General features: G+C 40.8%; 1 protein-coding gene across 1 annotated transcript in view; it reads right to left on the bottom strand.

The window, feature by feature from the left end:
• SLC9A1 (solute carrier family 9 member A1) overlaps positions 1–17,244 on the bottom strand; it is a 1,681,881-nt gene that overhangs the window by 13,821 nt on the left and 1,650,816 nt on the right. Inside the window, 1 exon segment of the mRNA XM_044084290.1 lies at positions 10,758–10,824. Within this exon segment, the coding sequence (XP_043940225.1) occupies positions 10,758–10,824 (67 nt within the window).

Genomic DNA, 17,244 nt, shown 5'->3' with positions numbered 1-17,244 from the left:
TGCCACCAGCCTGAAGCAAGTTGTACATCTGTCGGACTGTTTGGACCTTGGAAACATCACACCCTAATCTGACTTTGGAAAAGGCAACAAATAATTGATCTGACTTTCTGAAGTCTTCTATCCTATGGAGATAAAATCTGAATGGTCTATGAATGTCAAGCAAATGTAATGTATATCCTCTTTTGTTTGATAACTTTGGGAAAAGAAACGGAAGATTTATGGATTCACTGGTTAGATTCAGATGCCCCATTAGGAAGAAAGGAAGGAACTGGCTTTAATATTCCATCCTTATGAAAGGTCAAATATGGCAGTTTGCAAGAAAGGACCCATAACTCTGAGATTCTCTTGGCTGTACTGACTGCCACCAAGAAGATTCTTTTCCATGCTAAGCATTTAAGATCTACTGATTGTATAAGGGCTTGCAGCATCACTGTAATACCTCAAAGAGGATCAGAATCTCTTACGGGAGGTCTGAGAAGGAAGAGTTCCTTGAGGAAGACTTTAGAAACTTTCAAACAGGCTATTTGATTATGGCCAATGTGAAAATTTGAAATAGCTGCTAATAGGACTTTTTTAGTGGAGAAACTGGAACATTTATGAAACAAATCTGATGATAAATCCAATACTGAAGGCAGAGAAGCAGAAAAAGGATCTAATCCCATCTCTACAGCCCAGAACGAAAATATTTTCCATTTATTTCAGCAAATCTTCCTGGTGTCAGAGTTCTGAAAAGCTGACAGAATGTGAACTACCTCTTCTGAAACCCTGGCATATCTGGCTATTATTAAAATTAAATGAATCAAGCAGTTAGATTCAAGATGTCTACATCTGGAAGAGGATAGTCTGATGGGTGATATAGGAGATCTGGACTATGAGAGCCAGTGTCCAGGGAGGACATAGTGGATGAGACCGAAGAAATGGGAACCAAACTAGCCAGGGCCAATAAGGAGCAATGAGGATTACTTTTGCCTTCCACCTCCTGACTTTCTGAATGAACTTTATGATCAAAGGGAATGGGAGAAAGGCATACAGAAGTCCCGGGGACCAATTGTGGACCACAGCATCCCTTGGGTGTGGGAATTCTGTGGTCCCACTTAGAACACTTTTTGAAACTCTTGTCTGACATGGTCTCACTAAAAAACAAAAATCCACAGCAACAAGCAGCATATAATAGGCACCAACAATAAGAATTTAACTAGAATGTCCTCACACAGTTAAAGTAACAGCTACAAAGCACTATGAAAAATATCGAAAAGGTAATCTCTTAAGATCTTCAAAAGCCTTATCCAACAAGATAATACCAGTCTAATATCCAAATCAAGAATATACGTATGAGCAGAACTTTGTTTTGTATATGAATACTAAAGAAGGGTAGGGAAAGATGAATCTGTCTCCACCATCTCCATTTTTTTTACACTTTTCCCTTCTGCCATAGTTTTGTCAGGATCAACTCTTTCTGGTGGTATGATTGCATCTTTATTAATATACGTCTTTCTCATTGCCAGGTTTGAAGAAAACAGTCAAAGTGCCCCTTTAATCATCAAATCTTGCTGTGGAATACCAGTCCAGTTGCTTATTTATGCTTTCATAAAATTATTAGAGTTTGTTCCTTCCAATTTCTTTGGGAGTGTAGAAAATCTCACGGTTTCTCTGTGCACTCTTGTCTTCTTAGCCCTTAACAATTTTTTTTTAAACAGTTGTTCTTGAGAAGCCTGATACTCAGCCAGCCTTTTCTTCATTTCAACCTCTGATTTTTGCAGTTTTCTCAGTTCATCTAAATAGCTTACTTAAAGCTTCTTCTGTTTTTTTCCAGCCATTTTATTTGAGTTGATGCACTCCTTCAACCTTGCATTTATTTTATTCACCTCTGAGTACATTTGATATATTTTTCCTCTACATTGGAAGCCATCTCTTATACCAAAGCTGAAGTTTGAACTGCTTTTTGCTGAACAGCTGCAGGATTCTTCCCTGACAGAGTTTTTTCTTTATCCTTTAAGGTTGAGTTTTTTTTCAGGTTCTCTAAATTTCATCTTTGCTGACATCCAGGCAGTGTACTTACTAGCTAGTAATCAAATTTTGCCTGAAATGATAATTTCATTGTCTGTTATTTTTCAGTTTCTGTTTTCTAAATGGAAGAGCTGAAATTTAGCTGCGGATCAGTGTGCAGCCAATCCTGGAAGTTCAGAACAATTAATATCACTGACCTTGAAATGTGAGTAAATTATTAGAAACCCAAATGAGTACATTTCCCAGGGCTGCATCAGATTTGAAAGCCAGACTGAAGGGAATCATACAAAATAAAGTTCCTTAAGATCAGCAAGATGCACATAAAACACTTTCTTACCTAGAAAAATCAGGCCTGGAATGGGGTGGCAACTGCCTGGAGTGTTAGGATCTAATGAATGGTATTATTAATGCTTTCCTTAAAAGAGATAGAAAGACACAATGCAAGAAAGGACATGTAATTCCAAACAGAACAGGATACAGCCTCACCAAACTGAAATCACAAATGTTGTAGGACAGGGATCAATACCACCAGTTGTTTAGAACAAACTTCAAACTATGGGAATAAATTCATAGTAGTCAGGCAAATCAAATTCAAATCACTGACTACTGGAAACATTCACCAAGTGACTGCCTTCTTCAGAGAAGAGAGCTGTAAGCAACAACTCAGTCTAACAGAGGCACTCTTAACCACTCCTAAATATAAACAAGTTTCTTTAACTAATAAAAAAAGGCCAATTCATACCTTTCAACCTCTTACAGCAAGAAATCTGGATAAAACCATAAATAAAAGCGGGACAAAGGCCCAAAAAGAGGGGCACATTTTAAATATTGCCCTTACAAACTTAGAAAGTTTATAGAACAATTTTTGCATTAGCATGAATTTTCTGGAGGATATGATGTCTAACTTAAATGTCTGTCATTATTTTCTAACTTCAGTCTTTAATGATTTGCCACTAATTTACCAGAAAACAACAATTTTATTAAAAACGGACAAAAAAATGAGGGAAAATCTGGACATTCTGTGAATATCTGGACAGTTGAGAGGTATGAAGGCCATGGTTGGGAGGGTGGCCTAATGGTTAAGGTGTCTGCCTTACAAACACAAGGTACAGGGTTTGAATCTTACAGGGGATATAACTGGCTAGGCTTAAAATGGCTTGCAAGGGCAGTCCAGCCTAGTACTAACCTATGAACCTATGACTCCACTCCAGACCATCCCTCACTTGCTACAGAGGTATAACACAGCAAGAAAGAAATTCTCCTAAAAATTCTTCTTATCCCAATTAAAAACAAATCATGAAAAAAGGAAAACAAAAAAATAGCAAAAACTACCTGAAAATATTTGATTTGAATACCTAAAACTAAAAATCTTAATAAAGTTACAAAGAAAAAAACAGATAAATATAAAATACTAGAATTACATATGTGACATGATATTATCTGGTACTGATAGAATACAGGACTCATTATACGACTCATGGCTTTGCCATTCATTATGAAAATAGTCTCCCTACCCCTAAAATACCAGGGTGCACATCAGACACTAAACCCCCATATTATAAACTCACACACACACACACACACACACACACACACACACACACACACACACACACAAAATGCATTTATATGTGTGTGTGGGGTCTAATACACAGAATGAAAAGAGAAGTAGTAAGGAAAAAGTTCTGACTAGCAAAACAAAACTAATGCACCCTTCTCCAACAACATAACAGGAAACTTTTGACATCAGGGACCTATATCATGAGGGTAGAGTTACCTACAGTTTAGTGCACTATTCCTCTTTACAGATTTTTACTTGCATAGCTGGCAAAGTTGAAATTATAAAGTATGCACAGCACTACTCAGTTGCCCTCCAATCGAGCTTTCTCCACAAATATATCCCACAAACTTCCTACTGTAATAAGTACTTTCTTTTGTTTGTATAAACAAACTTAAGTGATTTTACATGATAAACATTTACTGTACATATAAGAGACTGACCTATATAATCAATGGGGTTAGTCCTTGGAAAGGCATACTGCTTTTAAAAATAAGTTATGTACTTACCATAACGTTCCATCTGTGTTGTCGATTTTCATTCTTCCTCATCTGTTGGTTCAGATACAATCCTTGGATCCGACTCAGCCATTACTAAAATTGGAGGGAGCCAAAAAAGGTCTTGTGCTTCACCCTTACCCATAATGCACCAACCCCCTAACATACCTCAGACCTTGTTTGCTGACTTTACCAGAAAAGTGTCTGTTAACATGCATCGATAAAGAGATGCTTAAAAATATATGTGTTCTATACAGGAAACCATATCAGGAGCTCAGTCAAATGGATAATGGTGTCCTTATGACATCTCACTCCTCCAGAAGTTTGTAGAAATAAAGGATGGGGGTTAGTGGGCAGGAAGGTGAAGAAAAATGAAAATGAACAACACAGATGGAACGTCATGTAAGTACATAACTTCTTTATCTGATGTTGTCAATTTTCATTCCATCCCCAACTGCTGGGACAGAGTCCCAGGTTACCTAAAACCCCAGGTGGTACTTTAGGAAGGATATTAATGTGCATAGTACAACCAAAAGATGCTCTACCCCTCGAGGGCAGCTCAAATTTGTAATGAGTGATAAAGGTACAAGGACTTGCACAAATGTTGTCCATGGAAAACCTGGATAGAAATACTGAAGAAGTTGCCACGGACCTAGATGAATGGGCTCTTACAGGTTTAGTTAAGGTAAGACCCAATCTGTTATAGATAAATGAAATACAGTCAGCCATCTGACTCGTTACTTTTACGACTGGTTTATCCAATTTCAAAACTGTAAAGGAAACAAACAATTGGTCTGTCTTTCCTTTTGTCCTATGTAGATAAAAATATAACTGTCTGTGAACATCCAGTAAATGCAACATATATTCACCTTTGTTTGCAAATTTAGAAAAGAATACTGGTAAATTAATGGATTAATTGATACGGGATTCTAACATCACTTTGGGGAAAAAAGGATGCATTGGTTCATAACGTAACTCTATATGATAAATCAAGTAGGGAGGTTTTGAAGATGAAGCTTGAATTTCTGAAATTCTTCTAGGTGAGGTAATGGCTACTAAAAAGGACGGTTTTCCAAGTAACAAACTTAAGGTCACATTCTGCTGCTGGTTCAAAGGGGGACTCATTAAAACTTGCAGTACCAAGTTCAGATCCCATGGTGGACTAGGGTCTTTAAAAGGTGGTCTCAAAAGAAGAGCGCCTCTCAAAAATGCTTTGCACAGTTTAGTAGAGGCTACTAAAGAACCTTCAACTCCAATATGAAAACTAGATACTGCTGCTAATTGAACCTTAATGGTAGAGCAGCTCGCCCCTTCTTTGAAAAGTAAAACTAAAAATTCAAGTATGTTATGTATCGGAGCTGAGAAAGGATCAACAGGATTTTGTTGTGCCCAGTAAAGAAATCTTTTCCATTTACCTGAAAAGAGTTTTTGTGTTGAGGGTTTATGGGAAGATAAAAGGATATGGCAGACAGGTGAAGAGAGCATAGGTTGTCTGGCTATTAATGAAACTGGAGAAACCAGGCTTTAAGCTTGAAGTTTGAGATGTCTAGGTGAATCATGTCTGTCGGGTGAGACAAAGTCTGGAATCGGATCCTGAATTCAAGGTTTGTAAAGTAGATGAGGCCATAGGAAGGGGAACTAAATCTGTTGAGGCTAGTAAGGTGCAATGAGGATGACTTTGCTCTTCAACCTGACAGCATTCTGTAGAAATTTCAGAATTAATGAACTGGCGGACAGGCATAAAGCATATTGAGAGGCCAATCGTGAAGGAGAGCATCCCTTGGTGATTTCCCCCTATGGGGGGATTAGAGCAAAATAGCTGCTGCATTTGTTGTTCAGGGGAGAAGCAAAAAGACTGCAGCAAGGCTGGTTGCATCAACAAAAGATCACTTCTGCCACTTTCTATTTGAAGAGACCACTTGTGAGGTAGAAGAATGGATCTGCTCAACTTGTCTGCTATCACACTGGACTTTCCTGGAATATACGTTGCTAAGAGAAAGCGGATAGATGAGCTCACCCATTGCCACACTCTGAGTGCTTCTCAACACAAAGGATATGATCTGGTCCCTCCTTGTTTGTTGAAGTACCAAACTACTAACATTGTTTGAATTGCAATCATCCCTGAAGGGAGACCATCATGGAGGGCCTGCCATGCTGAAAGCATTGCTCTCATCTCTAGGACACTGATATGTAAGTTGCCCTCTTTGGGGGACCAAGTGCCTTGGACTGTTTTCTCTGGAAAGTGCCCCACCCCCACCCCAACTGAGAAGCTTCCATGGTCAAAATGGCCTTGGGCTGAGGAAGAAGGAATGGATGGCTTTGTAGACCCTGGTCTGATTGAATCCACCACCTGAGATCCCTCTTGCATGCCTGAGTGATCCTTATTTGTGTTGACATGCACTGATTAAGAATAGACCACTGCGTTGATAACATCCATTTAAGAATTCTCATATGAAATCCAGCTAGAGGTACTAGGGTTATTACTGCTGACACTGACCCTAGAGCTTGAAGGACCAAGCAGGCTGAAATTTTGGTATTGCACATTATTTTCATGACCTGCAATCTGATAGTCTGTACTCTTGAGAAAGGAAGAAAAGCTATCACTGACTTTGTGTTGAAAACTGCTCCTATGAATTCCAAGTTTTGAAGTGGTTGTAGGTGAGACTTGTTGTAATTCATGTTTATCCCCAGATGAGAACAAACCTGGAGTACCTGATTTCTTGCCCTTATTAACAGATGCTGGGGTCAGGGCAGTAATGATCCAGTCCTCTAGATATGGAAACACCCAGAATCATTGCAGTCTCAAGTGAACTGCCACTATTGCCATACATTTGGTAAACACCCTGGGGGCTGTGGTGAGGCCAAAGGACAGAGCTCTGAACTGGTAATGACTGGCTCAAAGCCGTAAGCGTTAAATACCTTCTGGATTATCCATTCCTCTTTATGTGATAATACACATCCTGAAGGTCTATTCAGCACATCCAGTCATCCTTGCCCAGAAAAGGGATAATGGACTGAACTGCGACCATCAGAAACTTTGTGTGTCAAACTGATTTATTCAAGTTACTGAGATCCAAAACTGGTTTCCAGTTCCCTGTTTTCTTTGGCACTAAAAAGAATCTGTAGTAAGTTATGGAGTCTATCTGGTCTAGTATCTCCTGGATGATTCCATTTTCTAGCAGCTTTTGTATTTGTATTGCTGCTTCTTTCCTCTGACTGGGTAGAATGTCGGGAATTTTTCGTAGCGTTACGGGTGGAAAGGAAAAGGGTATTATATAATCTCTGGAAATAATTCTCTGCACCCAAGTATCTTTTATGTCTAGTCAGGCTCTCTGGTGCAGGGACAGTCGACCCCTGATTGCCTCAAAAGGTGGGCAATCGGACCTCCTTTCAGAAGTGTTAATAGAGTCTGTCACAGAAAGAATCTCTGGACCCCTGGTTTTGCGGGCCTCCTCTGATGTGAGGGAGGTGCTGACCATTAGAACCCCCCCCCCTTCCCCTAGGGGGTAATTTCTCCATGTGCATTCTGAAAGGACCCTGGGACTTTCTGAACCACATCTTCTGGCCACCTCACTGATTCCTACAAAAGGATCTTTGAGGGGCTGAAACATAAGCTCACTGCAGACAGAGTCTTTCTATCCTTCTCACACCTGGATAATGTGTCCCTCACTTTGGGGCCAAACAAAGAAGTGCCATCAAAAGGAGCATTGACAAACAATGGCCTGACAGGGTCTGCAAAATCACATAAGCGCATCCAGGCATGCCCCCTAATAGATATGCCTAAACTTGCTGCTCTTGAGGCACCTTTGACTGCATGCGAAATGAGCCTCATGGATGAATTCAAGATAGATTGGAGGGTAGCCAACTGAGAAGCCATAGACAACTGGGCCTCAGTAGAAACAATCCCTGAAAGGGAAGCTGAAAGTTCTTTGATCAAATCCTTTTGCAACCTAGCAAAATGTGGCAAATAGTTCAGCAATCTAAGGGCAAATGTCACTGAAGCACAGACACTTCCCAAATCTGTCCATCGCCCTAGACTGCCTGTTAGGGGAATGAACAGAGGAACTCTGTTCAGCAAGTTCCTTCTTGGTGGCCACCACCATGACATCCATGGGCACCCCTTTAGCCCAAAATTCTTTCCCTGCAAGTGGAGTTACAATCCTATCTGGCCTATTGAGAATTGGTTCCACTGCATCAGGCTCCATCCATGCCTGCCAAGAGACCAATTTAATGAGCTCACCGGCAGGTGGTGTCACCCAGGAAGTAGATGGGTCAGCTCCAAAGGTCTCCAAGAATACCGACTCTTCAGGTGAAGGGTTGCTGGGGGTCCAATCACCTCTGCTTTACGATCTCAAAGATGTCTCCAAATGAAATATCTTCTGAAGGTGACCATGGGGACCCTTTCACCTTCATCAAAGTCCATACCCCTCAGTGACCAACTCCAAGTTCCTCCTCTTGTACTTTCTCTTCTTAGGGACTTCCTCTATGGGGTTTTCTGGGGAGTGTCAGAAGAGATTACACGACCCTGCTGGGCAGACTGGAGGTCTTGAGCTGGTTGACCCTGTGGAGTGGAATGACCAGGATCCAAGCACAGACACCTCTGGGTGCTGGACTGAAAATCAGAGGGGGATGAGACCATCAATTCTGTCAAAGCAATGAACACCCTCTTCACAACCTAGAAGGCAGACTGCCCCAGAGAAAAAGACTACCTTGGCACTGAGAAGGCAGGCTTCTGGACCATAGTCTAGTTTTGCCCCAAAAGCATTTTCCCCAAGGAGGAAGTCAGAGCCGAGCTGTCCAATGCTGAAGCACTGAGGCAAAGAGATGACTCAGAGACCTTCAGATTTGATCCCAGCTCCTCGGATCTGACAAGGAAGCTTTGGCTCTGAAAATCCAATGGAGCTGTGGCACTCAGAGTTATCTTCGGATCTAAAGATAGGATCATCTTTGGATCCAAGCCAGATGGACCTGGAAGACTCTGATTCAGGGACTCTGAAGCAACCAAACGGATCAGAGAGAGAGTCTGAAGTGGTGGTGTGGTCGAAGGACAGGCCTCCTGACCCGAAGTGGTAGGAACTATTAATATACCCATCTGGATTTGCACCAAGAGAAACTTCCTCATCATCCTATCCACATCTTCTTCAGTCAAACTTCTGGAGGATCTAGACGAAGCCAGGGAAGGCAACTTAGCATGGTGCTTTTCCAAAAAGGGAAATGGAACCCTGGAAGGGACTGCACCCAGAGAGGGAGAATAACGGGTCCTAGGAATAACAATAGGATCCAACACTGTCTGCTCTGAATATTTTTTTGGTGGCTCTGAGGACATCGGCTCTGTAAGCCTCATTTTCTTCAGATCAGAGGGGGATGAGGTTTGAGACCTCCTCAAATTTGACTTACTCCTCTTCCTAGAACTCCAAGGATGGAGTTGAGGAAGTAGAAGGAACAGGAGATTTCAACTCCTTGGCCTTAAGCTTGCAGGATTCAGTCCCTGAAATTGCTTCTCTGAAAGAAGAAAGCAGCAAGGCTTTCAATATTAATTTATTCTTCCTGCCCACTAAAGTGCGGGCATTAAAGTTCTGACAGACTGAACAGTCTTCCAAAACAGGCAACTTAAGCCCACACTTTGAACACTTCTTAAAGCTGGAAAAGCCCTTCTCAGCCATTCTTACAACAAAAGATAGCAGAAAGGAGAGGTTTTTTTTATATATAGAAAGAAGGAAACGAAAGGTATTACCAATAATGGTAATTAGAAATACACTATGTAAGAATCAGCAAGGGATAGATACCAGTGATGGTATTTAAAAAAACTATAATGAGTGCAAGGGTAAAGAAAAAAACAATAAACTAGAAAAAAAATTGGAAGATAAAGCAAAGAATATATATATATATATATATATATATATATATATATATATATATATATATATATATATATATGTACATACATATAGTATTTACATATAATACATGAAAAGAAATGATAGCTTATCTGAAAAAACACGAAAGCTCAAGAGCTATGGCTGACCACATCCTTTCATGAAAAGTGGCAAACGAGACCCAAGGTTTGCTATGGGATGGTGCATTATGGATAAGGGAGAAGCTCAAGAGCTCTTTGGTTACCACAAGCTTTAGTAACAGCCGGGTTGGATCTGAACCCAACAGTTGAGGATAGAATGAAAATTGACAACATCAGATCCTTTTTTTAACCTGATTTTCTTGCCTTCAAGACAGGATGACAATCTGTGCATTCATGCAGAAATTTATCTGCTGCAGCACATCAGCTCCTTAACATGCAACAAACTTTACTGCACATGACAGCATTACATATGTCCCAAGGCTTTACTATTTAATCAGAAGTGAGTTAAAACAAAAGAAATGCGTACAAATCAGTGTCTTGTACTAATGCATAGGCAACAACCCCACTGCTATTTATGGGACCCAACTCCTCTACATACTTAGATTAACCTCCTTAAAATAATGCAGACAAAGATATGGAAAGATCAAAAGAGGAAATGTGAAAGGGTACATGGTTGATAGTTTGAGTGGTTTTCATGATCCTTACATTTTAAGTATGTCATAATATTTATGTATTCATTCACTATATTTTTGTTGTCAAAGGAAGGTTACAAAGCCCAACACAAGACCCTTCATCTTTAATTAATACTGAAAATGTAATGCTTTGTAATATGCCTTACCTGAGCGCAGACGTGCTCTCTTCATGGTTGGAGATTCCTGAGGGCTTGTTGGGACTGTCAAGTAATCCTAATGAAATAAAAAGAGCAACTGGGTATCAATGTTTAGTTCTATTATAGCAGCCTGTGGGAATCACTTAAAAATATCAAAATAACCAAGCAAGGTCAAAAATATTACATAGCAGAAAAAAACTACAATGGTCTTAATAAAAATAAAACACAAATGACTACTATAAGCAGTGAAAGCTGGCAACACAACCCAAACAGCCTGCAACTATTATTCAAAGGAAGACAATATTAGAAGAAACCAGTAAATAAAGTGGCAGAGTGTACAGAATGGAAATAAACGACAAAAGGGTAAAGCTGACTTACAGCAAACGTATTTGCAATAACAAAATGCGTCAAAGACCAAACAAAAGCTCAACAGAGTAAGCTACTGAGACGGGGGAGGCAGGCAAAGTTAGATCATAAAGTATGTACAACACTGGTGGAAAAAGTGTACAGAAAGAGAGTGGATAAGACAGCCACCAAAGATTTATCACAGGTGGTAGAAAGCAAAGGTAGATAAAATAACTGTACAGTACAGAGCAGAGCAGTACAGCTACGAAAGTGTCTCAACTACACTACTGTAAGTCATTTAAAACCACAAGAGTAACAAAAAACAAGATATTTTATTTCAGTTTGTTTTGATTAGTCGATTAAATATTTGATAACCAGGTCCACTGACCCTGATTAATCACAACTCAAGCCACAATGGCAGGGACAACTTACACAAAGTGTACAAATATAAATACAACAAATGCCAAATAGAACTAATAAATAAAGCATTACATTAAATGCACTGTAAGACAAAGTATGAGTTGCAATTAGTCAAACAGCAACAGGTAGTGTAGCAACAGATTTTTGAACGCATTGTGTAGACTATAATGATTGATAATACACGTCAGTGGCCAAACATTATATAAACTGTGAAACAACCTATTTAAATAAATCCCATGTTAAACAAAGAATGGACCAATTCAACAACTGAAGAACATTAACCAAAATCACAAAAAATAATTACAAATGTAGGTCACCCTAAGGTGTTCCAAAGGTTCCCTCCTGAATGTACCACAGTCTTCGATATTCTTACCTTCCTGGGACAGGCTGGAAGATGGTTTCTGCAAAAACAATGCATCAGGGGGATTTGCTCTCAGGAAAAAGAATTACTTGGACTAACAGTATGCAGTAACTTAGACATTTGAATATGAAAACTTGACAATAAGAGGAGTCCCGGCATTGACCGAAAGCTAGCTGGAGGAACAAGCAGTAGTACTCTCCTTGAAGAAAAGAAGTAACAAATCCTAGTCTCTGACATCTGAGTCAATATTGTGTTGCTGGATGATTGAGTATAACAATGAGAAGGGACATACTCAAGCCTAGGGATAAGATAAGTACATTTAAACCTATGGCTAGACTAGACTAGCTTCCCCAGAAAGAAGATTTGAAAATCTATAAGCAAACCTCAGCTGACTTAGGACTGCATGAACTCTCCCCTCTGAATGCAAGTTAAAGGAATCTGGCTGGTCAAGCCACTGTTTTGTCCATGATTATTTTAGCAGTCAGTTTGCTGAAGGCTGATGCAGCGCATGTCTGAAAGATTGAAACTAACAGAGCCTGGTAGTCTCTGGGGTGTACAAAAAACACTATAGTCAACTTATTCAAGCTAAAATAATTTGTGTTTGAAATTGTACTTTCAAAGTAGCTCAAAATTAGTTAAAATATTTGTGTTTGATATTGTACCTTCAAAGTAGTCCAAAATCTACCTGCAGCCAATCCTCCACTGCTTTGATATACAGAATTTTAAAATAACTGTCAGTCAACGTAATGTGTTACCTTAACCGAAGGGAAGGGTAAGTTATTCATAGTCAGCAAAACCAACAGAGGTCCCAATATAAACACTTTTAGAATTCCAGAATCCCAGGACTCCATCTTCAGAATGACTAAAGCCAAAATAGATGTGAAAGTGATGTCGGAAACACAGCAGCAGAAACATTTCATAAATCTTCCTGGTAAAATGTCAAGAATGTCAATTTCTCAAACAGTTTAGGATCAAGTATTTCAAAAGTCTTTCCAAGATCAAAGAAGACCCTAGATGAAACTTATTCTTCCACAAAATCATTAAGTATAAAAGTACAGTTTTGTACCTACCATAAATGTAGATGTTCGAGGATCCACATTGCTGCAGTCATAACCTGTGGGTAGTCCGCTGTCCTCGGTCGGCTCGAATACCAAAGAGTTAGGCTGGCGTTGGTCATGGGCGCCTGGAGCTGACGTCAGTACGTAGTAGTACATAAGCGCATGACCGACGCCATATCCTCAGTCTTTCTTGCCCCAGATGTCAGAAGGCCTTAAAAAGGAAAGGCCAGAGCCAAAATAGTAAATAACCAACAACCACAAATGAGAAAATAACAATTATCCCAAAGGGAAAAACAGCAACCCCAAACAATAGAGGGGAAGGAGGGAGGGAAAATAGGACTGCAGCAATGTGGATCCTCGAACATCTACATTTATGGTAGGTACAAAACTGTACTATGTTCTTCGTCTCACATTGCTGCAGTCATAACCTGTGGGTAGAATCCCAAAGGAAAAGGGAGGCTGGCAAACTAAAAAGCATTAGGAGATGCTAACATGCCCTGTAAAACTGCAGTGGCAAACCCAGCCCTAGACTTGGAATAAAGAGGGAGATGGTAATGCTTAGTAAAAGTGTGTACTGAACTCCAAGTAGCTGCTTCCAAAATATCCTTAGTAGCTACCCCCCTCAAAAAGGCAGTAGATGTGGCAGTAGCCCTAGTGGAATGAGGTCTGATCCCAGCAGGAACATTCTTCCCATGATGAGAATAACAAAAAGCAATACAATGACCAATCCACTTAGAAATAGTTTGCTTTGAAACAGCTTTCCCTTGAGAAGCCAGAGCAAAAGAAATAAATAACTGTTGAGTCTGCCTGAACTCTTTAGTTCTGCTCAAATAATAACGTAGCTGCCTGTGAATGTCCAAAGAATGCAAGACTTTTTCCCCTTATTTTGGGGATCAGCATAAAAAGTAGGCAAATGAATAGACTGGTTCAAGGCCACATTAGAAATCACTTTAGGCATAAAAGTAGGGTTAGTACGCAAAGACACCCTATCCTTATGGAATACCAGAAAAGGTTCAACTGCCATGAGTGCCTGCAATTCAGGGACCCTCCTAGCAGAGGTAATGGCCAACAAAAAAGCAGTTTTCCAAGACAAAAACTTCAGCTCAGACGTAGCTGCAGGTTCGAAAGGAGGTAAAGTAAGCTTTTCCAACACAAAATTGAGATCCCAGGAAGGAGTAGGAGCTCTACGTGGGGGTCTTATATTTTTTGCCCCTCTAAGAAATTGCTTAAACAAAGGATGAGAAAATAAAGGAGGGTCACAATCATAGTGAGCAGAAATGGCTGCTGCATGAACCTTCACAGAGGAAAATGACAAACCCTTGTCCAGTAATTCAGTAAGGTATTGTAGCGTAAAACTCAAATTAGGTACTGAGACATCAAAGCCCTTTGCTGTGCTCCAAAGAAAAAATCTCCTCCATTTATCAGCATAAACTTTTCTAGTACTGGGCCTGGCTTCCAAAATGACATCTAAAACCTGTTGAGGAAGCTGAGACCCCACAGGCTCTAAAACAGAATACGCCAGGCTGTTAGGTGCAGGGACTGCACCCTGACATTGAGCAAATGATTGCTTGACTGGGACAACAAGTGAGGAATCTGTGGCAAAGGCCAAGGAGGCTCCTGAATTAAACTCCTCAGCAGAGGATACCAGTGCTGACGTGGCCAATCTGGTGCTATTAGAATCATGCAAGGCTTGTCCCGCCTGACTTTCAAGAGTACCTTGGGAAGGAGAGGCAGAGGAGGGAAAGCATAGACGTGAAGGTTGTTCCAACTGAAAGATAGAGCATCCACTTTCCAAGCTTTTGGGTGAAACATCTTTGTGCAAAATTTTGGTAGTTGGAAATTTAGTGGAGAAGCGAACAGATCTATGTCTGGAGTTCCCCAAGCCACTGTCAACTGTTGGAATACCTGAGGATCCAATTTCCACTCGTGGGGGTCCACAATTTGTCTGCTCAATACATCTGCTAGGGAGTTCTGTGCTCCTGGCAGAAACCGTGCTTGAAGAGTGATGTGCAAACTCAGAGCAGTCTCCCACAATATCATTGCTTGTCTGCAAAGAGGGTAAGAATGGGTTCCCCGAAAAATAACACAGAAAAAAACCAGTGCCATGCCAGTCAAGCGTTTATTGCGATCTGGTACCTCGGCTTTTCGCCTTCAAATGGATCACAAATTCAAGGTGCTGTTAACTCCTTATTTATACACATCTTAATAAGTTAATCAGCACCAATTATTCAATCAGCTTTTACAAATCAGTTTCAAGTGCTCTAGCATTCTTTTTATTCTTTTTAAACATAGCTCATAGTCATTAAAAGCAGAATATCAGTATTCAATCATTCATATTATTATACAATGGATGGGTTCCCCCCTGCTTGTTGATGTACCACATGACTGTTGTGTTGTCTGTTCGAATCAACACCTGTCCTGGTTGAAGTAAGTCCTTGAAGGCCATCAGGGCAAATTGGACTGCTAACATCTCCTTCATGTTGATATGCAAATGTTGTAGTCTGGGAGGCCACGTGTCTTGTATCCATTTCCCATTGAACTGTGCTCCCCAAGCCAAGTCCGAGGCATCCGTCGTTATGATCTGACTCGCCTCTGGTCGGGTCACAGAGAGTCCCTTGTTTAGGTGACATTCCTGAGCCCACCACAAGAATTCCTTCTGGATGCAAGGTATTATCCGAATGACAGTGTCCAAATCGTGGCAGTGTTGAGTCCATACAGTTTTGAGATACCATTGTAGCTTCCTCATATGCAGTTTGGCATTGGGAAGTACTAGAATGCAAGATGCCATGAAGCCCAAGGCTTGAAGGACTGTCCTTGCAGTCAGCCTGGACAGTACTGATAACTGCTGGAAGTATAGGTGAAGAGTTCTTTGTTTGTCCGGGGTCAGAAAAGCCATCTGGGAAGCTGTATTCAGTCTCACACCCAGAAAGCACCTGTCCTGAGAGGGTACTAGACTGGACTTTATTTCGTTCACAGAATACCCTAGGCACCTTAAAACTGCCATTACATACTGCAGATGTTGAAGTAACCTGTCTTTGTCTTGAGCAAGAATCAGGCAATCGTCCAGATAAGGATAAATTTGTATTCCCCTCTGTCTGAAGAAAGCTATTACAGGAGCCAGAACTTTTGTGAACACCCTGGGCACAGTAGATAAACCAAAGGGCAACGCAGAGAACTGATAATGAGAAGTACCAGCCCGAAATCGCAGGAATCTCCTGCAGCTGGGCCTGATAGGAATGTGAAGATAGGTCTCTGAGATCCAGGGTTACCATCCAGTGATCTTTGCCTAGCATAGGCAGAAGTTGTTGTAATGTTAACATCTTGAACTTTGGAATGTCTAGGTAGGTATTGAGAATGGACAAATCCAGAATTGGCCTCCAAGTGTTTCCTTTCTTTGGCACTAGGAAAAGACGGGAATAAAACCCTAGGCCTACTTCTGATGGAGGTACCACCTGGATAGCTCCCATCTGTAAAAGCAAAGAAATTTGCTCCTGAGCCTCCAGCCTTTGCTGAGGAGGCACATCCGGCATGCCTTTGAAAGGAGGAAAAGTGTGAAAGTAAAACTTGTAACCTTGATTTATTATTTCCAACACCCATTTGTCCTGGGTGACCAAATGCCAGTTTTGTTTGAAAAGTGCCAACTTTCCTCCTAGAGGAGCTGCCAGAAAAGAAGGATCTGGCAGCTGAAGATACAGGTCATTGGGTCTGTTTACGAAAGGCTGACCCCTGCCCTCACCAGAAGACTGTGCAGGAGAACTCCAAGTCCTAGGTCTGAAAGTACCCTGAGCGTGAGCCCTGCCTCTACCACGCCTAGACCTGCCCTTAGACTGAAAATCCAAGAAGGGTAGGACCATCCTCTAGCAGGCCAATTCCTGCTAAACTTAGGGGGCTGCACCTGCAAAAAATCCTTGACCGTCTGCATAGACTTAGCTTTATCTTCCATCTTTTTCAAAACTGACTCCACAGGAGAACCAAAAAGAACTTCAGATTGAAGAGGAGCATCCAAAATCCGAGCTTTAACATGCTCTGACAAATTTTGATCCTTAAGCCAGGCATGTCTACGAATAACTGAACCAGTAGCAGCCACCCTGGATGAAGCCTGAAGAGCATCGAAACCACACTGCAAGGAATGTTTTCCAACTTGATCTGAAACATGAACCAACTCCTGCAATTCTTTACACTCTATACCCTCAGATAAAGCATCCACCTTAGATTTCAATTGGCCTAACAAAGTTCTGATACTTCAGCATATGAAACTGGCAATTTAAAGCCCTCATAGCTAACGTAGAAGAGGTGTACACTTTTTTCCCCC

This window comes from Protopterus annectens, chromosome 1.part1 (assembly GCF_019279795.1).
Source record: "Protopterus annectens isolate FY-2018-M chromosome 1.part1, PAN1.0, whole genome shotgun sequence".
In the NCBI taxonomy this organism is placed as follows: domain Eukaryota; kingdom Metazoa; phylum Chordata; order Ceratodontiformes; family Protopteridae; genus Protopterus; species Protopterus annectens.
Note: the sequence above shows the minus strand (reverse complement) of the source record. Positions and strands in the feature narration are given on the sequence as shown.